Genomic DNA, 17,136 nt, shown 5'->3' with positions numbered 1-17,136 from the left:
CAGTTCTGAACAATCATTGGTCACAAATGGAACCCTACACATTGATAGTGGGAAACTTCAACAACCCGCTTTCACAAATCAACAGGTCATTGAGACAGAAACTAAAAAGAGAAATAATGAAACCAGCAGAGGCTATGATTCAAATGGACCTAACAGACATCTATAGAACATTTCAGTCTAAACAAACGAATATACCATATACCTTTTTTTCAGCATCTCATGGAATCTTCTCCAAAACTGACCATATAATTGGTCACAAAAGCAAGACTCAACAGAAACAAGAAGATTGAAATAACCCCATGCATCTTATCAGACTTCAACAACAACAGAAACAACAGAAAGCCTATATCCTCATGGAAACTGAACAACACTCTAGTTAACAATCACTGAGTAAGAAAAGAAATAAAGAAATTAAATACTTTCTAGAATTCATTAAAACTGAGGGCACAACCTATCCAACCTTATGGAACACTATAAAAGCAGTGCTAAAAGGAAAGTTCATAGCACTAAGTGCCCTCATAAAGAAAACTGGAGAGCTCTCACACTAATGAATTAGAAGTACAGCTGAAGGCCCTAGGGGTTGGGGAAAAAGAATCAAACATACCCAGGAGTAGACAGCAGGAAACTCAGGGCTAAAGCCAATCAATGAGAAACAAAGAGAACAAAACCAAGATCTGGTTCCTTGAGAAAAATCAACAAAATAGACAAACCCTTAGCCAAACTAACAGTACCCAAATTTAAAATATCAGAAATGAAAAGGGAGACATTAATAATGTATACACTGAGGGAATTAAAAGAATCATTAGGTCTTACTCTATAAAACTGGAAAATCTAAACGAAATGGATCATTTTCTAAACAGATACCAATTACCAAAGCTAAATCAAGATCATGTAAACTATCTGAACAGTCAGTCCTATAACCCCTAGTTATAGAACTAGTCATTAAAAGTCTCTCAACCAAAAAACCCTTGGGTCAGAAGGATTTAGCACAGAATTCTACAAGACTTTCAAAGAAGAGTTAATGTCAATATTCCTCAAACTATTCTGCAAAATAGAAACAGAAGGAACATTGCCAAACTCATTCTATGAGGCCACAGTCACCCTGATACCAAAACCACACAAAGACTCAACAAAGAGAGAATTTCAGACCAATTTCTCTTATGAACATTGATGCAAAAATACTCAATAAAAAAACTAGCAAATTGAATCCCAGAGTACATCAAAGATATCATCCACCATGATCAAGTAGGCTTCATCCCAGTGATGCAGGGGTGATTCTATATATGAAAATTCATCAACATAAACCACTATATAAACAAATTGAAAGAAAAAGAAACACATGATCATCTCATTAGATACTGAAAAAGCCTTTGACAAAATCCAACACCCCTTCATGTTCAAATTCTTGGGGCGATCAATGATGCATGGTACATACCTAAACACAATAACCGCAATATACAGCAAGTTAATTGGCACCATCAAATTAAATGGAAAGAAACTTAAGCAATTCCACTAAAATCAGGGACAAGGCTGCCCACTTTTCCCATATCTCTCCTATATACAAGTTGAAGTTCTAGTCAGAGCAATTAGACAAAGGAAAGAAAAAAAGGAAATCAAGGGGAAACAAAATTGAAAAGGAAGAAGTTAAAGTATCACTATTCTCAGACGATATGACAGTATACATAAGTGACCCCAAAAATTCTACCAGAGAACTCCTACAGCTGATAAAAACTTTCAACAAGTGGTTGGATACAAAATTAACTAAAAAATAAAATCAGTAGTGCTTCTCTATACAAGTGATAAACGGACTCAGAAAGAAGTTAGGGAGACAATACCCTTCACAATAGCCAAAAATAATATAAAATATCTTGGTATAACTGTAACCAAGCAAGTGAAAGACTTCTATGATAAGAACTTCAAGTCTCTGAAAAAAAAATTAAGGAAGATAGATAGAACAATCTCCCATGCTCACGAATTGGTAGGATTAACATACTGAACATGGCCATCTTATCAAAAAACAATCTACAGATTCAATGCAATCCCTACAAAAATTCCAACAAAATTCTTTACAGACCTTGCAAGAACAATTCTCAATTTCATATGGAAAAACGAAAAACCCAGGATAGCTAAAACAATCTTGAACAATAAAAGAACTTCTGTAGGAATCATTATCCTTGACTTCAAGTTGTATTACAAAGCAACAGTAATAAAAACTACATGGTATTGGAAACAGACAGGTTGCTCAATAGAATCAAATTGAATACCCAGAAATAAACACACACAACCTATGAACACTTGATTTTTGACAAAGAACCCCAAAACATACAATGGAAAAAAGAAAGCATCTTCAACAAATAGTGCTGGTCTAACTGGATGTCTGCAAGTAGAAGAATTCAAATAGATCTAAACTCATCACTCTGCAAAAACTCAAGCCAAGTATATCAAAGACCTCAACATAAATCCAGATACACTAAATTTAATAGAATAGAAAGTGGGGGGGTTGGGGATTTAGCTCAGTGGTAGAGCGCTTGCCTAGGAAGCTCAAGGCCCTGGGTTCGGTCCCCAGCTCCGAAAAAAAGAACCAAAAAAAAAAAAAAAAAAGTGGGACATAGCCTTGAACACATTGATAAAGGAGGCAATTTCCTAAACAGAACACCAATGGCTCAGGTTCTAAGATCAACTGACTAAAGGGACATCATGAAACTGAAAATCTTCTGTAAGGCACAGGACACTGTCAACAGGACAAAAAAGGCAGCCTACAGATTAGGAAGAGATCGTCACTAACCCTACATTGGACAGAAGGCTAATATCCAAAACACACAAAGAACTGAAGAAGTTAGACACCAACAAACCAAATAACCTAATTTAAAAATGGGGTACAGAGCTAAACGGAATTCTCAACAGAGAAATCTGGAATGGCTGAGAAGTACCTAAAGAAATGTTGGATGTCCTTAGTCAATAGGGAAATGCAAATCAAAATGACTCTGAGATTCCACCTTATACCCATCATAATGGCTAAGAACAAAACCTCAAGGGACAGCACATGCTGGCAAGGTTGTGGAGCAAGAAGAACCCCTCCATTGCTAGTGGGAATGTAAACCTGTATAACGATTCTGGAAATCAATTCGGTGGTTTCTCAGAAAACTGGGAATAGCTCTACTTGCCTGGCTATACCGCTTCTGGGCATATACCCCCAAAATACTCCACCACCCTACAAAGACACTTATTCAACTGTGTTCATAGCAGCCTTATTGTAATAGCCAGAAACTGGAAACAACTCACATGTCCCTCAACTGGAGAGTGGACAAAGAAAATGTGGTTAATTTAAACAAGTAAAACTACTCAGACATTAAAAAAAAAAAGGCTATCATGAATTTCACAAACAAACGAATAGTACTAGAAAATATCACCCTGAGTGAGTTAACCCAGACCCAGAAGGACATGCATGGTATGCAGTCTCCAGTAAGTGGATATTAGCCATAAAGTGTGGATAACCACACTATAATCCATAGACTCAATGAAGCCAAATAACAAGGAGGACCCAAGGGAGGATGGATGAATCTTACTCAGAAGAGGAAATGAAATAGGTATTGGAGGATGAAAGAAGGGAATTGGCTGAAAGAATGGATGGGGAGGGGATCAGGGCAGTGGGGGATCAGATGTAGGGAGTGCAGGGGAGAAAGAAGGGAAATCAGTGGTGGTGGGGCAGGGGACATGCCAGAAACCTGGGATGGGTGGAGTTCCCAGGGGGTATATGAGGATGACTCTATCTGAGACTTCTAGCAATGGGGGATATGGATCCAGAAGTGTCCACTCCCTCTAGCTAGGCAGGGCTCCCAGAGGAGGGATAAGGACAGCAACCTACCTACGAGACCTTCAATCTGAAATGTGTCCTGCCTACAAGAAGTGCAGGGACAAAGAGAGAGCAGAGACAGAGGGAATGGCCAACCAATGACTACCCCAAATTGAGACCCATCCTATAGGCAAGAACCAATCCCTGGCACTAATAATGATACTCAGTTATGTTTGTAGACAGGAACCTGCACCACCCAGCAGCCAATAGAAAAAGATGCAGAGACCCATAGCCAAACATTAGATGGAACTCGGGGAGTCCTATGGAAGAGTTGAGAGAAGGACTGAGGGACCGGAAGAGGACAGAGACCCCACAAGAAGACCAATAGAGTCAATTAACCTGGACTCTTGGGAGTTCCCAGAGTCTGTATTACTAACCAAAGATCAAGCACAGGCTGGACCTAGGCTCCCCGCATATATGTAGTGTATGAGCAACTTGGTGTACATGCAGGTCCCCCAAAAACTAGAACAGGGGAAGTCCCTTAGTCTGTTGATTGCCTGCCTATGGATACCATCCCCACATATGTCCACTTTGTCTGGCCTCAGTGGAAGAGGAAGCACCTAGTTCTGCAGTGTGTGTGTGTGTGTGTGTGTGTGTGTGTGTGTGTGTGTGTGTGTGTGTGCTTATTTAGTGTAGTGGAGCAGCTAACAACCATGGGGGGGGCTCCCCCTTCATAAAGGAGAAGAGGAGGGTGGAATGGGGGGAAAGATATGTGTGAGGGGGTACTGGGAGGAGAGGGAGGCTGATTTGCCTGCATGTATATCTGTGTGCCAACGACATGTTGTACCCAACAGAGTCAGAAGAGGATGTTAGATCCCCTAGAATTAGAGTTACAGATGATTGGGAACATCCATGTGGGTGCTAGGGATTGAACAAGGGCCCTCTAAAAATGTAGCCAATGTTCTTAGCTGCTGAGCCAAATCTTCAGCCCCTTATTAAGTGTGTGTGTGTGTGTGTGTGTGTGTGTGTGTGTGTGTGTACACTGTTTAGGAAGGATTAGGAGGTGCAGCCTTGTTGGAAGAGCTGTGTCACTGGGGGTGGACTTTGGAGGTTGCAAAAGCCCATGCCAGGCCCAGTTTCTCTCTTTCTCTCTGTCTCTGTCTCTCTCTGTCTCTGTCTCTCTCTGAATCTGTCTCTGTCTGTCTGTCTATCTCTGTCTCTCTGTCTCCCCCAACCCCCACTGTAAGCAAGGCCCCAAGTAAATATTTTCTAAGTTGCTTTGGCCACATTGTCTCATCACAACAGTAGGACAGTAACTAAGACAGCTATAGAAGCCAGAATAGAGTGCCAGATCTGCTGGGCTACAATTACAAGTAGTTGTGAGCAGTGAATGTTGGAAATTAAACTCAGGTCCTCTTCAAGAGCAGTATGGCTCCTAACCATTGCCCTAAGTGTAAAGAGTTTCTATTCAAATATATTCCCAGTGTATTTGAATATGAGGAATAGAAAGGACAATCCAGCTTTGACTGATATGCACTAACAAACTGTTCTCAAATAAACTTTTAGGAAGAATTCCCTATTTACCACCCTATGCCTATGCGCATAGTTGAGTGACCACATGATTAAAATTAGATGCAGTATGAGGAGAGAGAGAAGTACCCATGCTTTACCTTTACCAACTAAACTCCTTTTCTTGAGCTCCAAAGATAGGTGGAGCCCTGAAGTACTCTTAACTAGTGTAGTCCACTGCCAATCTTTACAGGGTATTCCTGTCTAATCTATACTATTGATTGGCTCATAATAAAGCCATGACCCATGTCAATAACCTAAATAAAAAATAATGAGTTAATAATGAATGAGTCACCAGTTTTAAGGGGAAAAGGCTCCACGTAAACGAAAGTTTAAAGTTCAGTGGAATGACAAAAAGAACTAAATTAATTAGATGGATTTAGAGGGAAGAGAGCCTTTACCTAACTTTAACATATAAAAATAAGTAGAATGTCAAGAAAGGAGGGACAAAGATCACAGCAATCGTGGATACTTGCCTAGTACATGTGAGGTCCTGGGTTCAGTCCTCAGTAACGGCAAGAATGAGTGTGATAGTGGACAAGAGGACAAGTGCCAGGTTTTAGAGGATTAAGGGAGCAACTGTACTGAGAGAGAAGGAATCAGAAGAGTCAACAATAAAAACCAGAAGAATGCTCTGGCATGCTCACACATGCTGATAACCCCAGCCCTTAGAGAGCAGAGGCAGGAAGATTGCTGAAAATTCAGGGCAAATTTGAGATCTGAAGTCAGCTAGGGCTACACAATCAAAACCTATCTTTAAAGATCTCTCTCACGGCTGGGGAGATGGCTTAGTGGTTGAGAGCAGTAACTGCTCTTTCAGAGGATCTGGGTTCCCAGCACTACCATGACAGCTCACAACAGTCTGTAACTGCAGTTCTGGGGTAATCGACACTTTGGCTGCCCCTCTTTGGCACCAGGCACACAAGTGATTTACAGGCATACATGCAAGGAAGGCTCCCCTCCCTCCCAGCCTCTCACCCTCTATCTTAAAAAAAAGAAAGTTAGAGCAGATGAATATTTAAAGGGAAAGCAAATAGTACCAAGTACTTTTTTTAAGATGAGAAAAAATAAGCATGGTTCAAGTAGTACAAATGGATATATCAACCCAAACTTCCTATCTAGATATTTCACAATGAATTCAACATGGCACTATAAATACTGTGGCATTTATAAGGAAAGTACACCGATAATTAGCATCTATTAGACATGAACAACTTAAACCAAGGAGTCCACATTTTTAGCCCAGAAATATTATGTTAATCTAGGAGTGGTGGCTCACAGCTGAATCTCAGGCTAGCCTAGGCTATATAGTAGGTTCCAAGCCAGGCTGGGTTACAGTGTGATAGCCTGTCTCAAAATCAGAGAAAAAGAAATGAGTTTAAACCACATTTTTCATATTAATGCTGTCTGTGGTGGTTTGAATAAGAATGGCCCCCACATGCTCCTATATTTGAACACTTAGTCACAGGGAATGGCACAACCAGAAAAGGATTAGGAGGTGTGGCACTGTTGGAGTAGGTGTGCCCTTATTGGAGAAAGTGTGTCACTTGGTGGAAGGGGGCTTTGAGGTTTCAAAAGTCCAGAGTCTCTCTTTTGGCCTACAGATCAGAATGTAACTCTCAATACTGCTCCAGCACCTGCCTGCATGCTGTCCTGCTCCTCCCACCATAATGATAATGGACTATATCTCTGAAACTGTCAGCAAGACACCAATTAAATGATTTTTTTTTCGTAAGAGTTGTTTTGGTCATGGTGTCTTTTCACAGCAGTTGAACTGTAACTGACACTGGCTTTGTCTGCTTGCTTGTTTGTATGTTTGAGAGATGAGGAAGTAACTACACTGCCTAAACTAGACTGGAGTTCCTAGGCTCTAACCATCCCTGTGTCAGTCTGCACTCTACCCACTTCCCAGTTTTCTTAGTTTTTTGAGACAGGGTTTCTCTGTGTAGCCCTGGTTGTCCTGGAACTCACTCTGTAGACCAGGTTGGCCTTAGACTCAGAGAGATGCCTACCTCTGCCTGCCAAGTGCTGGGCTTAAAGGTGTTTACCACCACCTCCCAGCTCTGGAATACAGGTGTGATGATTTAAAGGAAGGGACTGCAGAACGGAGTTTACAATTATGTGAGACAGAAGAAACAGGATATGGGATTCATATTATGGTTATACATCAGCTTCAGAGTAACAGATGCATGTTATCATCCAAAATAGAACAGTGATGTTCTGAACTGAACATGGAGTAGCCTCAATTTTTTTTCTATAAAGCAGGGTCATTAAAAAGTGAGCATGGGGGGTTGGGGATTTAGCTCAGTGGTAGAGCGCTTGCCTAGGAAGCGCAAGGCCCTGGGTTCGGTCCCCAGCTCCGAAAAAAAGAACCAAAAAAAAAAAAAAAAAGTGAGCATGAAAAATAAAGAAATGGTAGGTTTGTGAAGAGAAAGGTTGGGGTCAGTACAATGAGACTTTATAGAAAAAAATCAGTAGTAGGGCATGGTACATTATGAACATTAGTAAATTATAAATATAAAATTATGTATGGCATACTTAATACCTGTTTAGAGCATAATACAGAGTAAATACTTCTCTACTCTCTGAAAGCATACTTATCTTGCACATTTAAAGTTATAGATGTGTTATGATAAAAACAAAACAATAAATAATAGACATACAATTACACTTACTCATGTGGGTATGACCTAAAGCAAAATAGAGAACACTAACTTGAATGCTTTCATTCAAGATTCAGGTTGTCATTTATTAGTGAAGTTAAATCACTAAGGCAGAATTGTTATAAATTCTAGTTAACTAATAGCAGATACAGATTCAATTATAAAATTATTATTAAAAATATTTACCTGGGCATCTATATTTTAACATTCTGGAACAGTTGTCAGTTTCTTGAAAACCAACTTCTTTATCTATTATATCTAAACACAAGGTAAATGGATCTGAAAAAAATCCATAAGATTTTTTTGTTTAATGAAAAGGTTCTGAAATGTGTAAGATTTATTAAGTCTCAGATTTTCATACATTTTTCTCTCAGTACTACATATCCAGTCACATTAGTGGAAAAAGAGAAAGATTCTGGCTATGAGTAAGTAGTGCTAACGGTGGGTGTGCCAGAGTTATACAGGGCAGGTGTACCAATTTACACTTGAGTTTTAGCCATCCACTACTTATTTTCTTATGAACAAACAGTTTAAATCATACCTGTTTCTGGTACCTGCTGCTTTCTATTTTTGACAGTATGGGTCAGATGTTTAAGAACATGGTCACTGAAAGAAAGTGGATACTATGTTACTAAAAGTAAAGGTTCTATGATGTGGGGGACATTGAAACAGTTGTGTGATTCTCAATGTCCAACAGGCAGATGGAGCTGGACCCAAAACCTATTGCTATAATCTAAACATCAAATGCCCCTCAAAAGCCCATTACTCAAGCCCTGGGCAGTACCGGGAGATTTTGAGATCCTTCAGGGGTGGGGCCCTCTTGAAGGTTTTAAGGTCACCAGGCATACATCCTTGAAGGCAACTGTGTAACTCTAGCTTGTCCTATTTCTTTTGTTTCTTGGATCATGAGGTAGGTGGTTTGCTCCAACAGATGCACCTGCCATGCTGTGCTGCCCTTGCTAGAGACCCTAAATCAAAGGGTACCTAGCCCACCATTTCAGACTTTAACTTTCAGAAGCAGGAGACAAAATAAATCGTTTCCCTTTGAAAGTTAATTGCCCCAGGAATTTTGTTGTAATGACAGAAGGCTGACTACCACATCAACAAGCTTGGCCAAAGTAGGGTCTTCAATAGACTCCAGAAAGCAAAAGAAGACAGAAGAGAAATACTGTAAAAAACACTACAGAGAGGGTTCTTTTTATAATTTTTATTTATTTTTAAGTCTTCTGTACCTCAGTCTGGCCCTTAAACTTGCTCTGTATTAAAGGGGGACTTTGAATTTTTTTTATCCTTCTGCCTCTACTCTAATAAAAACAGGGCCAATCCAAGGGGGTGGGAGGGAGGAGAAAGAGAGAGAGAGAGAAAGAGAGAGACAGAGAGAGAGAGAGAGACAGAGAGACAGAGAGACAGAGAGATGGAGAGAGAGAGAGAGGGAGAGAGAGAGACAGAGAGAGAGAGAGGGAGAGAGAGACGGAGAGAGAGAGGAAGAGAGAGACAGAGAGAAAGAGAGGGAGAGAGAGAGAGAATATGAATATGAATGTGTGTGTGTGTGAAAGCCTTGGAACAGAGGACAAGAAAGCTAGCCCCAAAACACATCTGGGCATTTCGCAGTCTCCTACCCATGAGAAATAAGATTAAAATTACCTTGAGAATGGTCTTGGAGACAGACCCTTGCCACACTCCTAAGCCTCCTAATTTTCTGAGTACTGTCAAAAGCATAAATTTTCCTTTGGGTTTTTTTTTTTTTTGACAATGGTCAAAAGCCCCAACACTCTGGACTTTTTCTCTTTCCTTGACATCTTCCTCCTCTTCCATCATAAAGCTCCTACTAACTCTCTGCCCCGAATGCCAACTTTCGCAGCCTCTAACTCCATCTCTCCTCCTGGCAGCTGTTGAGATTTACCATTTGCCTGACTTGTTTTCCTTTTAAACTCTAATAAAACTGTCCTTGAACTTGAAGAAAAAAAAAAGCCTTGCAAAGGAAGTGACAATGTACCCCAGCTGCCTGGTAAGTCTTCCTGTAATCGGATCTTAGGTACAGCAGCTGTCAGACAAACACAAGGAAAGCTGCATGTCTGCATTCTGCTTGCTACCTGTGGAATTAGGGGAACTAAAGGAAACCCAGCAGGATGGTGGTGGCACGCACCTTTAATCCCAGCACTTGGGAGGCAGAGTCAAAAGGATCTCTGCATCTGAGGCTGGTCTAGTCTATATAGAGTCCCAGGACAGGCAGGACTACAAAGAGAAACAAACAAAAGCAAACTCAAATTGATTTTCATCACACTATTCCCTTCACCACAGTAAATTTGCAAATGAGTATTTGAAACATTGTTGACAGGTTCAGGCTCCCATTATTACTTCAAATATAGGGACTTAATTTAAACTTTCTTTTGTAAGCATAATTTATAAGATTCAAATTTGATTATTGTCTTAGGGTTTCTATTGCTGTGATGAAAAGCAAGTTGAGGAGACAAGGCTTTATTTGCTTCAACTTCCATGTTGTCGCCCATCACTGAAGGAAGTTAGGACAGGAACTCAGACAGGGTGGGTAACTGGAAGCAGGAGCTGATATGGAGGCCATGGAGGGTGCGGATACTGGACTGCTTCACATTGCTTGCTCAGTCTGCTTTCTTATGGAATTCAGGACCATCCCTCATTAATCCCTAACGAAGAAAATGCCCTACAGGCTTTCACATAGCTTGATCTTATGGAGGTATGTCCTCCATTCAGGTGACTTTAGCTCTCATTAGGTTAATGCAAAACTACCTAGCACAAGTATTTCACTCAATTTAAAGTCTCCAGGAGCTTAGGATGTAATTCAATTGGTTGAATGTTTGCCTAAGATGCACAACGCCCTGGTTTTGATCACCAGCCCCATTTAAACGGGGGTGGGGGTGTGTAGTACACACAAGACAAGTTCAAGGTCATCCTGGACTACATAGGTAGTTGAAAGATTGTTGAGATTTTAGTTTTGTTTTGCTTTTTGGTATTTGTGATTCATGAGATCTTGTTTCAAAATAAAAAGAAAATAAGGCAAAAAAAAAGTCCTTAGTGGTTCCCTATATCCTGTGAATTAAACCCCAAATCCTGAGAACTTGCCTTTGATAAACTAGCATCTATAACTCCTCAACCAAACTCATTGGTCATTTTTTTTTAACTTTAGAGCTGGGGATATAGCTCATTTGATAGAGCACTTACCCAGCATCAGCATGTCATGGGTTTAATTTCCAGCACTGCAAAAAACTGGGTGTGGTTATCCTTGCCTCAGATACCAGCACTTGGGAAATAGAGGTAGGAAGATCAAAATTTCAAGGTCATCCTCAGACACACAGCCAGCCTGGGATGTAGTAGATCCTATCCCAATTTTTTCCCCTCTCACATTCAAGCTCATGACAAGCAACCCTAATTAAAGGCATCCAGATACACAAGCACTAAAGTCATGGAAGTAGGAAGGGGACGTATTAGGAAGAAGAACGGGATTGGCAGGAGGAAAAGAATATTCTGAAGGGGAAATATGGTAAAGTACATTTTATACACATGAAATTGTAAAAGGTTAAATACATTTGAAAAAAAGGATACGAAAGGAAGAAAACCTAACTTACGTTAGGTTCCTCCCAATACCATCTTTAATCCTTCCTGTGTCCACAGTGCTTAACAACATGGCACACAATAAATACTTATTGACTAAGCAAGCACTATGATCATTAAACTATACCTGGATTGAGAAACAGAATCCCTTTGGTCAAAAGTTTTTTCTTCGTTTAGGTTTTGAGCACAGCTTGGAGTGGTTTTGGGTAAAATCTTATCTTGCCCTTTCGCTCTATAGAGAGGATTAACTGGATTTGTGTCCTTTATCAGAGTCTTCGGTTGGTTTTCATTTGCACAAGCTTTAGACACGATTCCACTGGGCTTAGAGCTGTGAAGCTGTCTAGTCTGGTTTGTATCCTTATCTTCTGCTCTGGTACCTCCAATCCTATCCCCACACAGATGTTTCGAATTGGTCTGTATGTTTACTTTCATAGACGGGGTATTATCCATACAATGTTCACTGCTATCTTCTTGTTGCTACAATGCAAGAAATAACAAGTAAATAATTTCAGTATAATAATTTCCTTATAATATACCTTACATTTCCTTAATATAAAATTTTTGATTGATTATATAACACTTATAGTAAAAGAAATAATTTACATTCGGAGGAATAATCATTTACTTAATAAATGATATTAGGATACCTGAGAAGCTATGTGGGAAATTAATGTAGCCAAATGACAGTTTTACAACAGTAAAGTAAAAGTGAACCAAATATTTTTATAATGTTAAATGAAATTATATAGACTCAGGGAGATAGCTAGGTTGATAAAGGTGCTTGCTGACAAGCTTGACAACCTAAGTGTGATCCCCAGGACACATATGGTAGAAGAAGACTAGTTTACACACACACACACACACACACACACACACAGAGAGAGAGAGAGAGAGAGAGAGAGAGAGAGAGAGAGAGAGAGAGATGATACAGAGACAGAGACAGAGACAGACATAAAAAAAGAAAGTACATCCATTATAAAAAAAAATTCTCAAGGGGTAGAAGTCCTATCTAAATAGTACACAATAATACATCACAAAAGGAAAAATTAATACACAAAATATCTTTGAAAGATCGCCTACAGACCAAGGACAATGAAGGAGAATGGACTTAGGAGGGGAAAGAGCAAGAAGTAAAACCAATGGCAACCCAGAACGGGAAATCATATGTAAAGCATGTACTAGAGCACAGAGTAACTCTTAAAAAGCACTAGAAAAACACCTACCTAAGGAAAAATCAACAATGGCATGGGCAGGTAAGCAGAGGAGACAAACAGTCCACTGGACAGGAAACATACTTAGCTCTTAAACGTAGGAAAATTACTCTATTTCATTATAATAAAAGAAAATACTATTGAAAGTGCACTGCAGAATCTTCCTTTTCTCACGACACAGTCAAAGCATGTGAAGAACAGACAGTATGCACATTACTGGCTGGAGTTATTCATGTATGCATGACTAAGTGTCTTTCTTATGTATTTATGTATGTATGTATGTATGTATGTATTTATTTATTTATTTATTGAGACAGTGTTTCATTGTGTAGCCCTGGTTGGTTTACAACTTGCTAGATAAACCAAGCTGGCCTCAAACACACAGAGATCCCCCTGTTTCTGCCTCCAGAGGGAGTTAAAGATGAGTACTACTGTGCCCAGCCTTTCTTTTTTGTTTTATTTAACTCTGTACATCTTTTATAATAAAATCTGAACGTATAAGAAATCCTATAAATTAATTTTACATGCCAATGTTTTTAACTGTGGCATTGTAATATCTAATATATAATATTTATTATACATAATATTTATCAACAAATTCATCCCAAAGAACACTGCAAAAGAGTAGTTTCCAATAACAATGCATTAAGTAGTTTTACTTTGGTCCTCTACAAAACTTTTTAAAGATTAGTTTTCTTCCTTTCTTTTGACTTACTACTACTACTACTACTACTACTACTACTACTGCCACCACCACCGTTCCATTTTTAAGACAGGCTTTCTCTGTATAACTCTGGTTGTCCTGGAAGTTGCTTTGTAGACCAGGGTAGCCTCGAACTCAGAGATCCACCTGCCTCTGCCTCCCCAGTGCTGGGACTAAAGACACACACCATCACCAACTGGATAAAGATCATTTTCTTTTTTCTCTTTCTTTTTTTTAAAGATTTATTTATTTTATGAAAGTACACTGTAGCTGTCTTCAGACACACGAGAAGAGGGCATCAGATCCCTTTACAGATGGTTGTGAGCCACCATGTGGTTGCTGGGATTTGAACTTAGGACCTTTGGAAGAGCAGTCGGTGCTCTTAACCACTGAGCCAGATCTCCAGTCCAAGATCAGTTTTCTAAAAGGAGTAAACCTACAATAACAGGCAGCAATGGAATAAGAAATAAAGGCTAAACAAAATTTCAAAGCTACAGAGACAGATGAATAACCTATGCAGGTTTGAGAACATTAACTCCAAAACTGACTACCTAAGATATAATCCCGTAAAAGGTACATCAACATGAACTTTAAAATGTTGGGAGAGGAAGGGTCTGGGAGGAGTAAAGGGAGGGGAAACTTTGGTTAAGATGTCATATATCAGAGAATAATAATAATAAAATAAAATATAAAATGCTAGGGATAAGGATTATAAAGGTTCTAATAAAGAGAAAGTAGGTCACACCAAGGGATTAGGATGGCTTTGGACAGGAGAATAATACCAAAGGCTGCAACACAGTGGAGCAGTGAAGCAGGATTAAAAAGAATTAAGAAAGGCGGGGGGGAGCACTTCACTCTAGAATCTAGTTTGTTTTTCCTGATGGCTGTGAATGAAGAAACTCCAATACAGGTCAATGAGACAGCTCAGTGAGTAGAGTCAATCAAACCTGATGAGCCGAGCTCACATAAAGGTAAAGGAAAGAACTGGCTCTATACAGCTGTCCTCTGACCACCATGCACACACCATGGGACTCTAACATTGGTAGGCTTACTCACCTCTGATGCCTGTAAACACATGACAGACCTCACGTACCCTAGGCTAGCCTCAAATTTACTATATAGCCTTGAACACCTGTCTCCTGCCTCCACCTCAATGCTGGGATTACAGGTGTACGCCACAATGACTGGTGGGAGATTCTTTATAATAAGTGAAGCAAGTAATAAACCAGTTCATATTTTTATTTAAATTTTAAGCTCCCCTTAATGTATATATTTTGTTATAAATTTTGTCCTTTGAACATTGGCTACCAGTGAAAGCAGATTAAAGAGCTAGGAGTTATTTAATGGGCACAGACTTGTTACAGGATATTTTATGACATAGAAATCTAATTGTTGGCAAACCATGGAAACCTAAATAGATAACTGCACTTGTCAGGTGCAGTTAGGTGCTTTATAAAGAGCCGCAGTTTGGGTGTGCCTCTAAGAGCCTCCATAGACAGGAATGCTAAAGAACAGAAAGCCCCTGACTAGTTTAAGGCAAGCTGCTTGGGAGAGTTCCTGTGGTCCTTGCTCTCTGACCCAAGGGAAAGTCAGCTGGATAGTCTTGAGCTACCCCTCTGTAAAGGTGAATGGGTCAGCCCCTACTGCCTGGCTTGGAGTACCCCCTCCAAGATGGTGACATGGCTCAGCCTGTCAAGGGTGTAGAGAGGAGTAAGAGACTTCTTTTATAGTCATTGGACCTTTGAAAGTTCTCCTCTTTTTTGCCGTGGATATTTTATGGAAGGAGCTCTAGGTAAAAGATAGGGATTCTCTCTTTGGGCTTGCAGAACAACATTGAAGCAGCTGGCAGGACACAGGTAAAACAGAATTCTAGGAAAGAGAGCTAAGTTCTCCTCTTGCATTTGGAGAACTCAAGAGAAAAATACAGTAGCTCAGTAGAATGACATAGAGAGAAAGAGGTTCCTAGAAAGATGGCAGTTTAGTTGTAGAATCAGCTTGTAAGTAGATATTTTGTATATAGTTGAGAAAATAAAGCTACCTCACTGAGCTAGCTTGTTTTTTACCTCAGTTTACACCTCCCATGTCTTTATTAGCACAAATATTAGATAATTTAAACAGTTACACAGAGTTTGAGTTTAGAACGATGACTATGTTCTGGGAATACAGTAGTTGTCTTAGCTATTACAACTGTTGTGATTAAACACCATGACCAAAAATCACTGTTCATGATGCAAAGAAGTCAGGACAGTAATGCAAACAAGGCAGGATTCCAAAGGCAGGAGCTGATGTGGAAGTCACAGACAAGTGCTGCTTACTGGATTACTTCACATGGCTTGTTCAGTCTGCTTTCTTACCTAGGACAACCAGCCCAGGAGCGACCCCACCCACAAAGAGTTGAGCCCTTCCACATCAATTACTAGTTAAGAGTATGCCCCACAGGCTTGCCTACGGCCCAATTTTATGGAGGCATTTTTTTCAGCTGAGGCTCCCTCTTTTCTGATAACTTCAGTTTCTGTCAAGGGGACATAAAACTAGCCAGGACAGCTGACAATACACAAATGCATCACTGTTAACCTCAATATTATACATTAATAAAGACATCACAATATGGAAAAAGGTGGGTTTTTTTTGGCATTTTGGTTTCTTTAAAACACAGAAATATGATACATTTTTGTTTTAATCCCAGGTATGAGATACAGGACTGCTTTAGATTGTCCATAGCAGCTGACTATGATTTGCTTTTTAGCAGGGGTGTGATTTTTGATGTTTGGAATTCTGGGGATATATAAATTAGGGTTAGTGGTAGAGTGTTAGAGGTTTGAAAGGTGGAAAGGGATAAAGAAGAGTGGAAGAAAGACCCCCCCCCCACAAAATGTGGCTCTGCCAGTCCTACAGCTTTATAAACGTTAAAAGTCATCTCTTTTAAATACCAGCTTCTTCTAAAATTCAGATTCTCTGTAAGACTCTGTAACATAGCCGTGCAGTGAGGCACAAGCTTTGAATACCGGCACTCAGAAAGCAGAGGCAAAAAACCTGCTCATGTACTAGGTCAACTTGGCCTATGCATTCCAGGTCAGCCAGCATACCACCGTGATTCAAACAAATAAACAGCAGAAGTTCTAGAGACAAGGGTCAGGGAACATGGTTGTACAGCATTATGAGGTGTCCTTAATATCACTTTACTGTGCATTTAAAGATGACTGAAATGGAGCCAGCGCATGGCGTTCATGCCTATAATTCCAGTACACGGGAGGCAAAGGCTGGAAGATTGTTACAAGTACGAGGCCAGCCTAATCTATACATCAAGTTCTAGGCCAGCAAGGGCTACAAAATAAGACCTGATCTCAAAAAAGTAAAGAAAGTTTGATATGGAAAAAATATATATTTAAAATCACAATTAAAAAGAACGAATAATGTATTTCACTAAAAACTCCTGAATTAGGTAACAAGTGAATAGGAAGAAAATTACATCTCAAGCTGTTGGTGGCTCAGTCAGTAAAGTACCTGCTTTGGAAAACATGTCGATTTGAATCCAGATCCCCAGAAACCACACACAAATCTAGGCCTGGTGGTACACACCTGTAATCCCAGCAATGGTGAGACAAGAGG

At 39.8% G+C, this 17,136-nt stretch overlaps 1 protein-coding gene across 8 annotated transcripts in view; it reads right to left on the bottom strand.

The window, feature by feature from the left end:
• Terb1 (telomere repeat binding bouquet formation protein 1) overlaps positions 1 to 17,136 on the bottom strand; it is a 54,375-nt gene that overhangs the window by 11,760 nt on the left and 25,479 nt on the right. For 7 of the 8 annotated variants that reach the window (XM_008772251.4, XM_063278878.1, XM_063278877.1 and 4 more), the window contains 3 exons: positions 11,741 to 12,090; positions 8,567 to 8,631; positions 8,212 to 8,304 (listed from right to left, as the gene is read on the bottom strand). In XM_008772251.4, coding sequence (XP_008770473.1) covers positions 8,212 to 8,304; positions 8,567 to 8,631; positions 11,741 to 12,090 — 508 coding nt within the window. Of the gene's footprint in view, positions 1 to 8,211; positions 8,305 to 8,566; positions 8,632 to 10,171; positions 10,261 to 11,740; positions 12,091 to 17,136 lie in introns of those variants that run through there. The other variant, XM_039098321.2, reaches the window with a different exon arrangement.

This window comes from Rattus norvegicus, chromosome 19 (genome assembly GCF_036323735.1).
Source record: "Rattus norvegicus strain BN/NHsdMcwi chromosome 19, GRCr8, whole genome shotgun sequence".
Taxonomy (NCBI): Eukaryota; Metazoa; Chordata; class Mammalia; order Rodentia; family Muridae; genus Rattus; species Rattus norvegicus.
The sequence above is the reverse complement of the archived record's forward strand: the minus strand, read 5'-3'. Positions and strand labels throughout refer to the sequence as shown.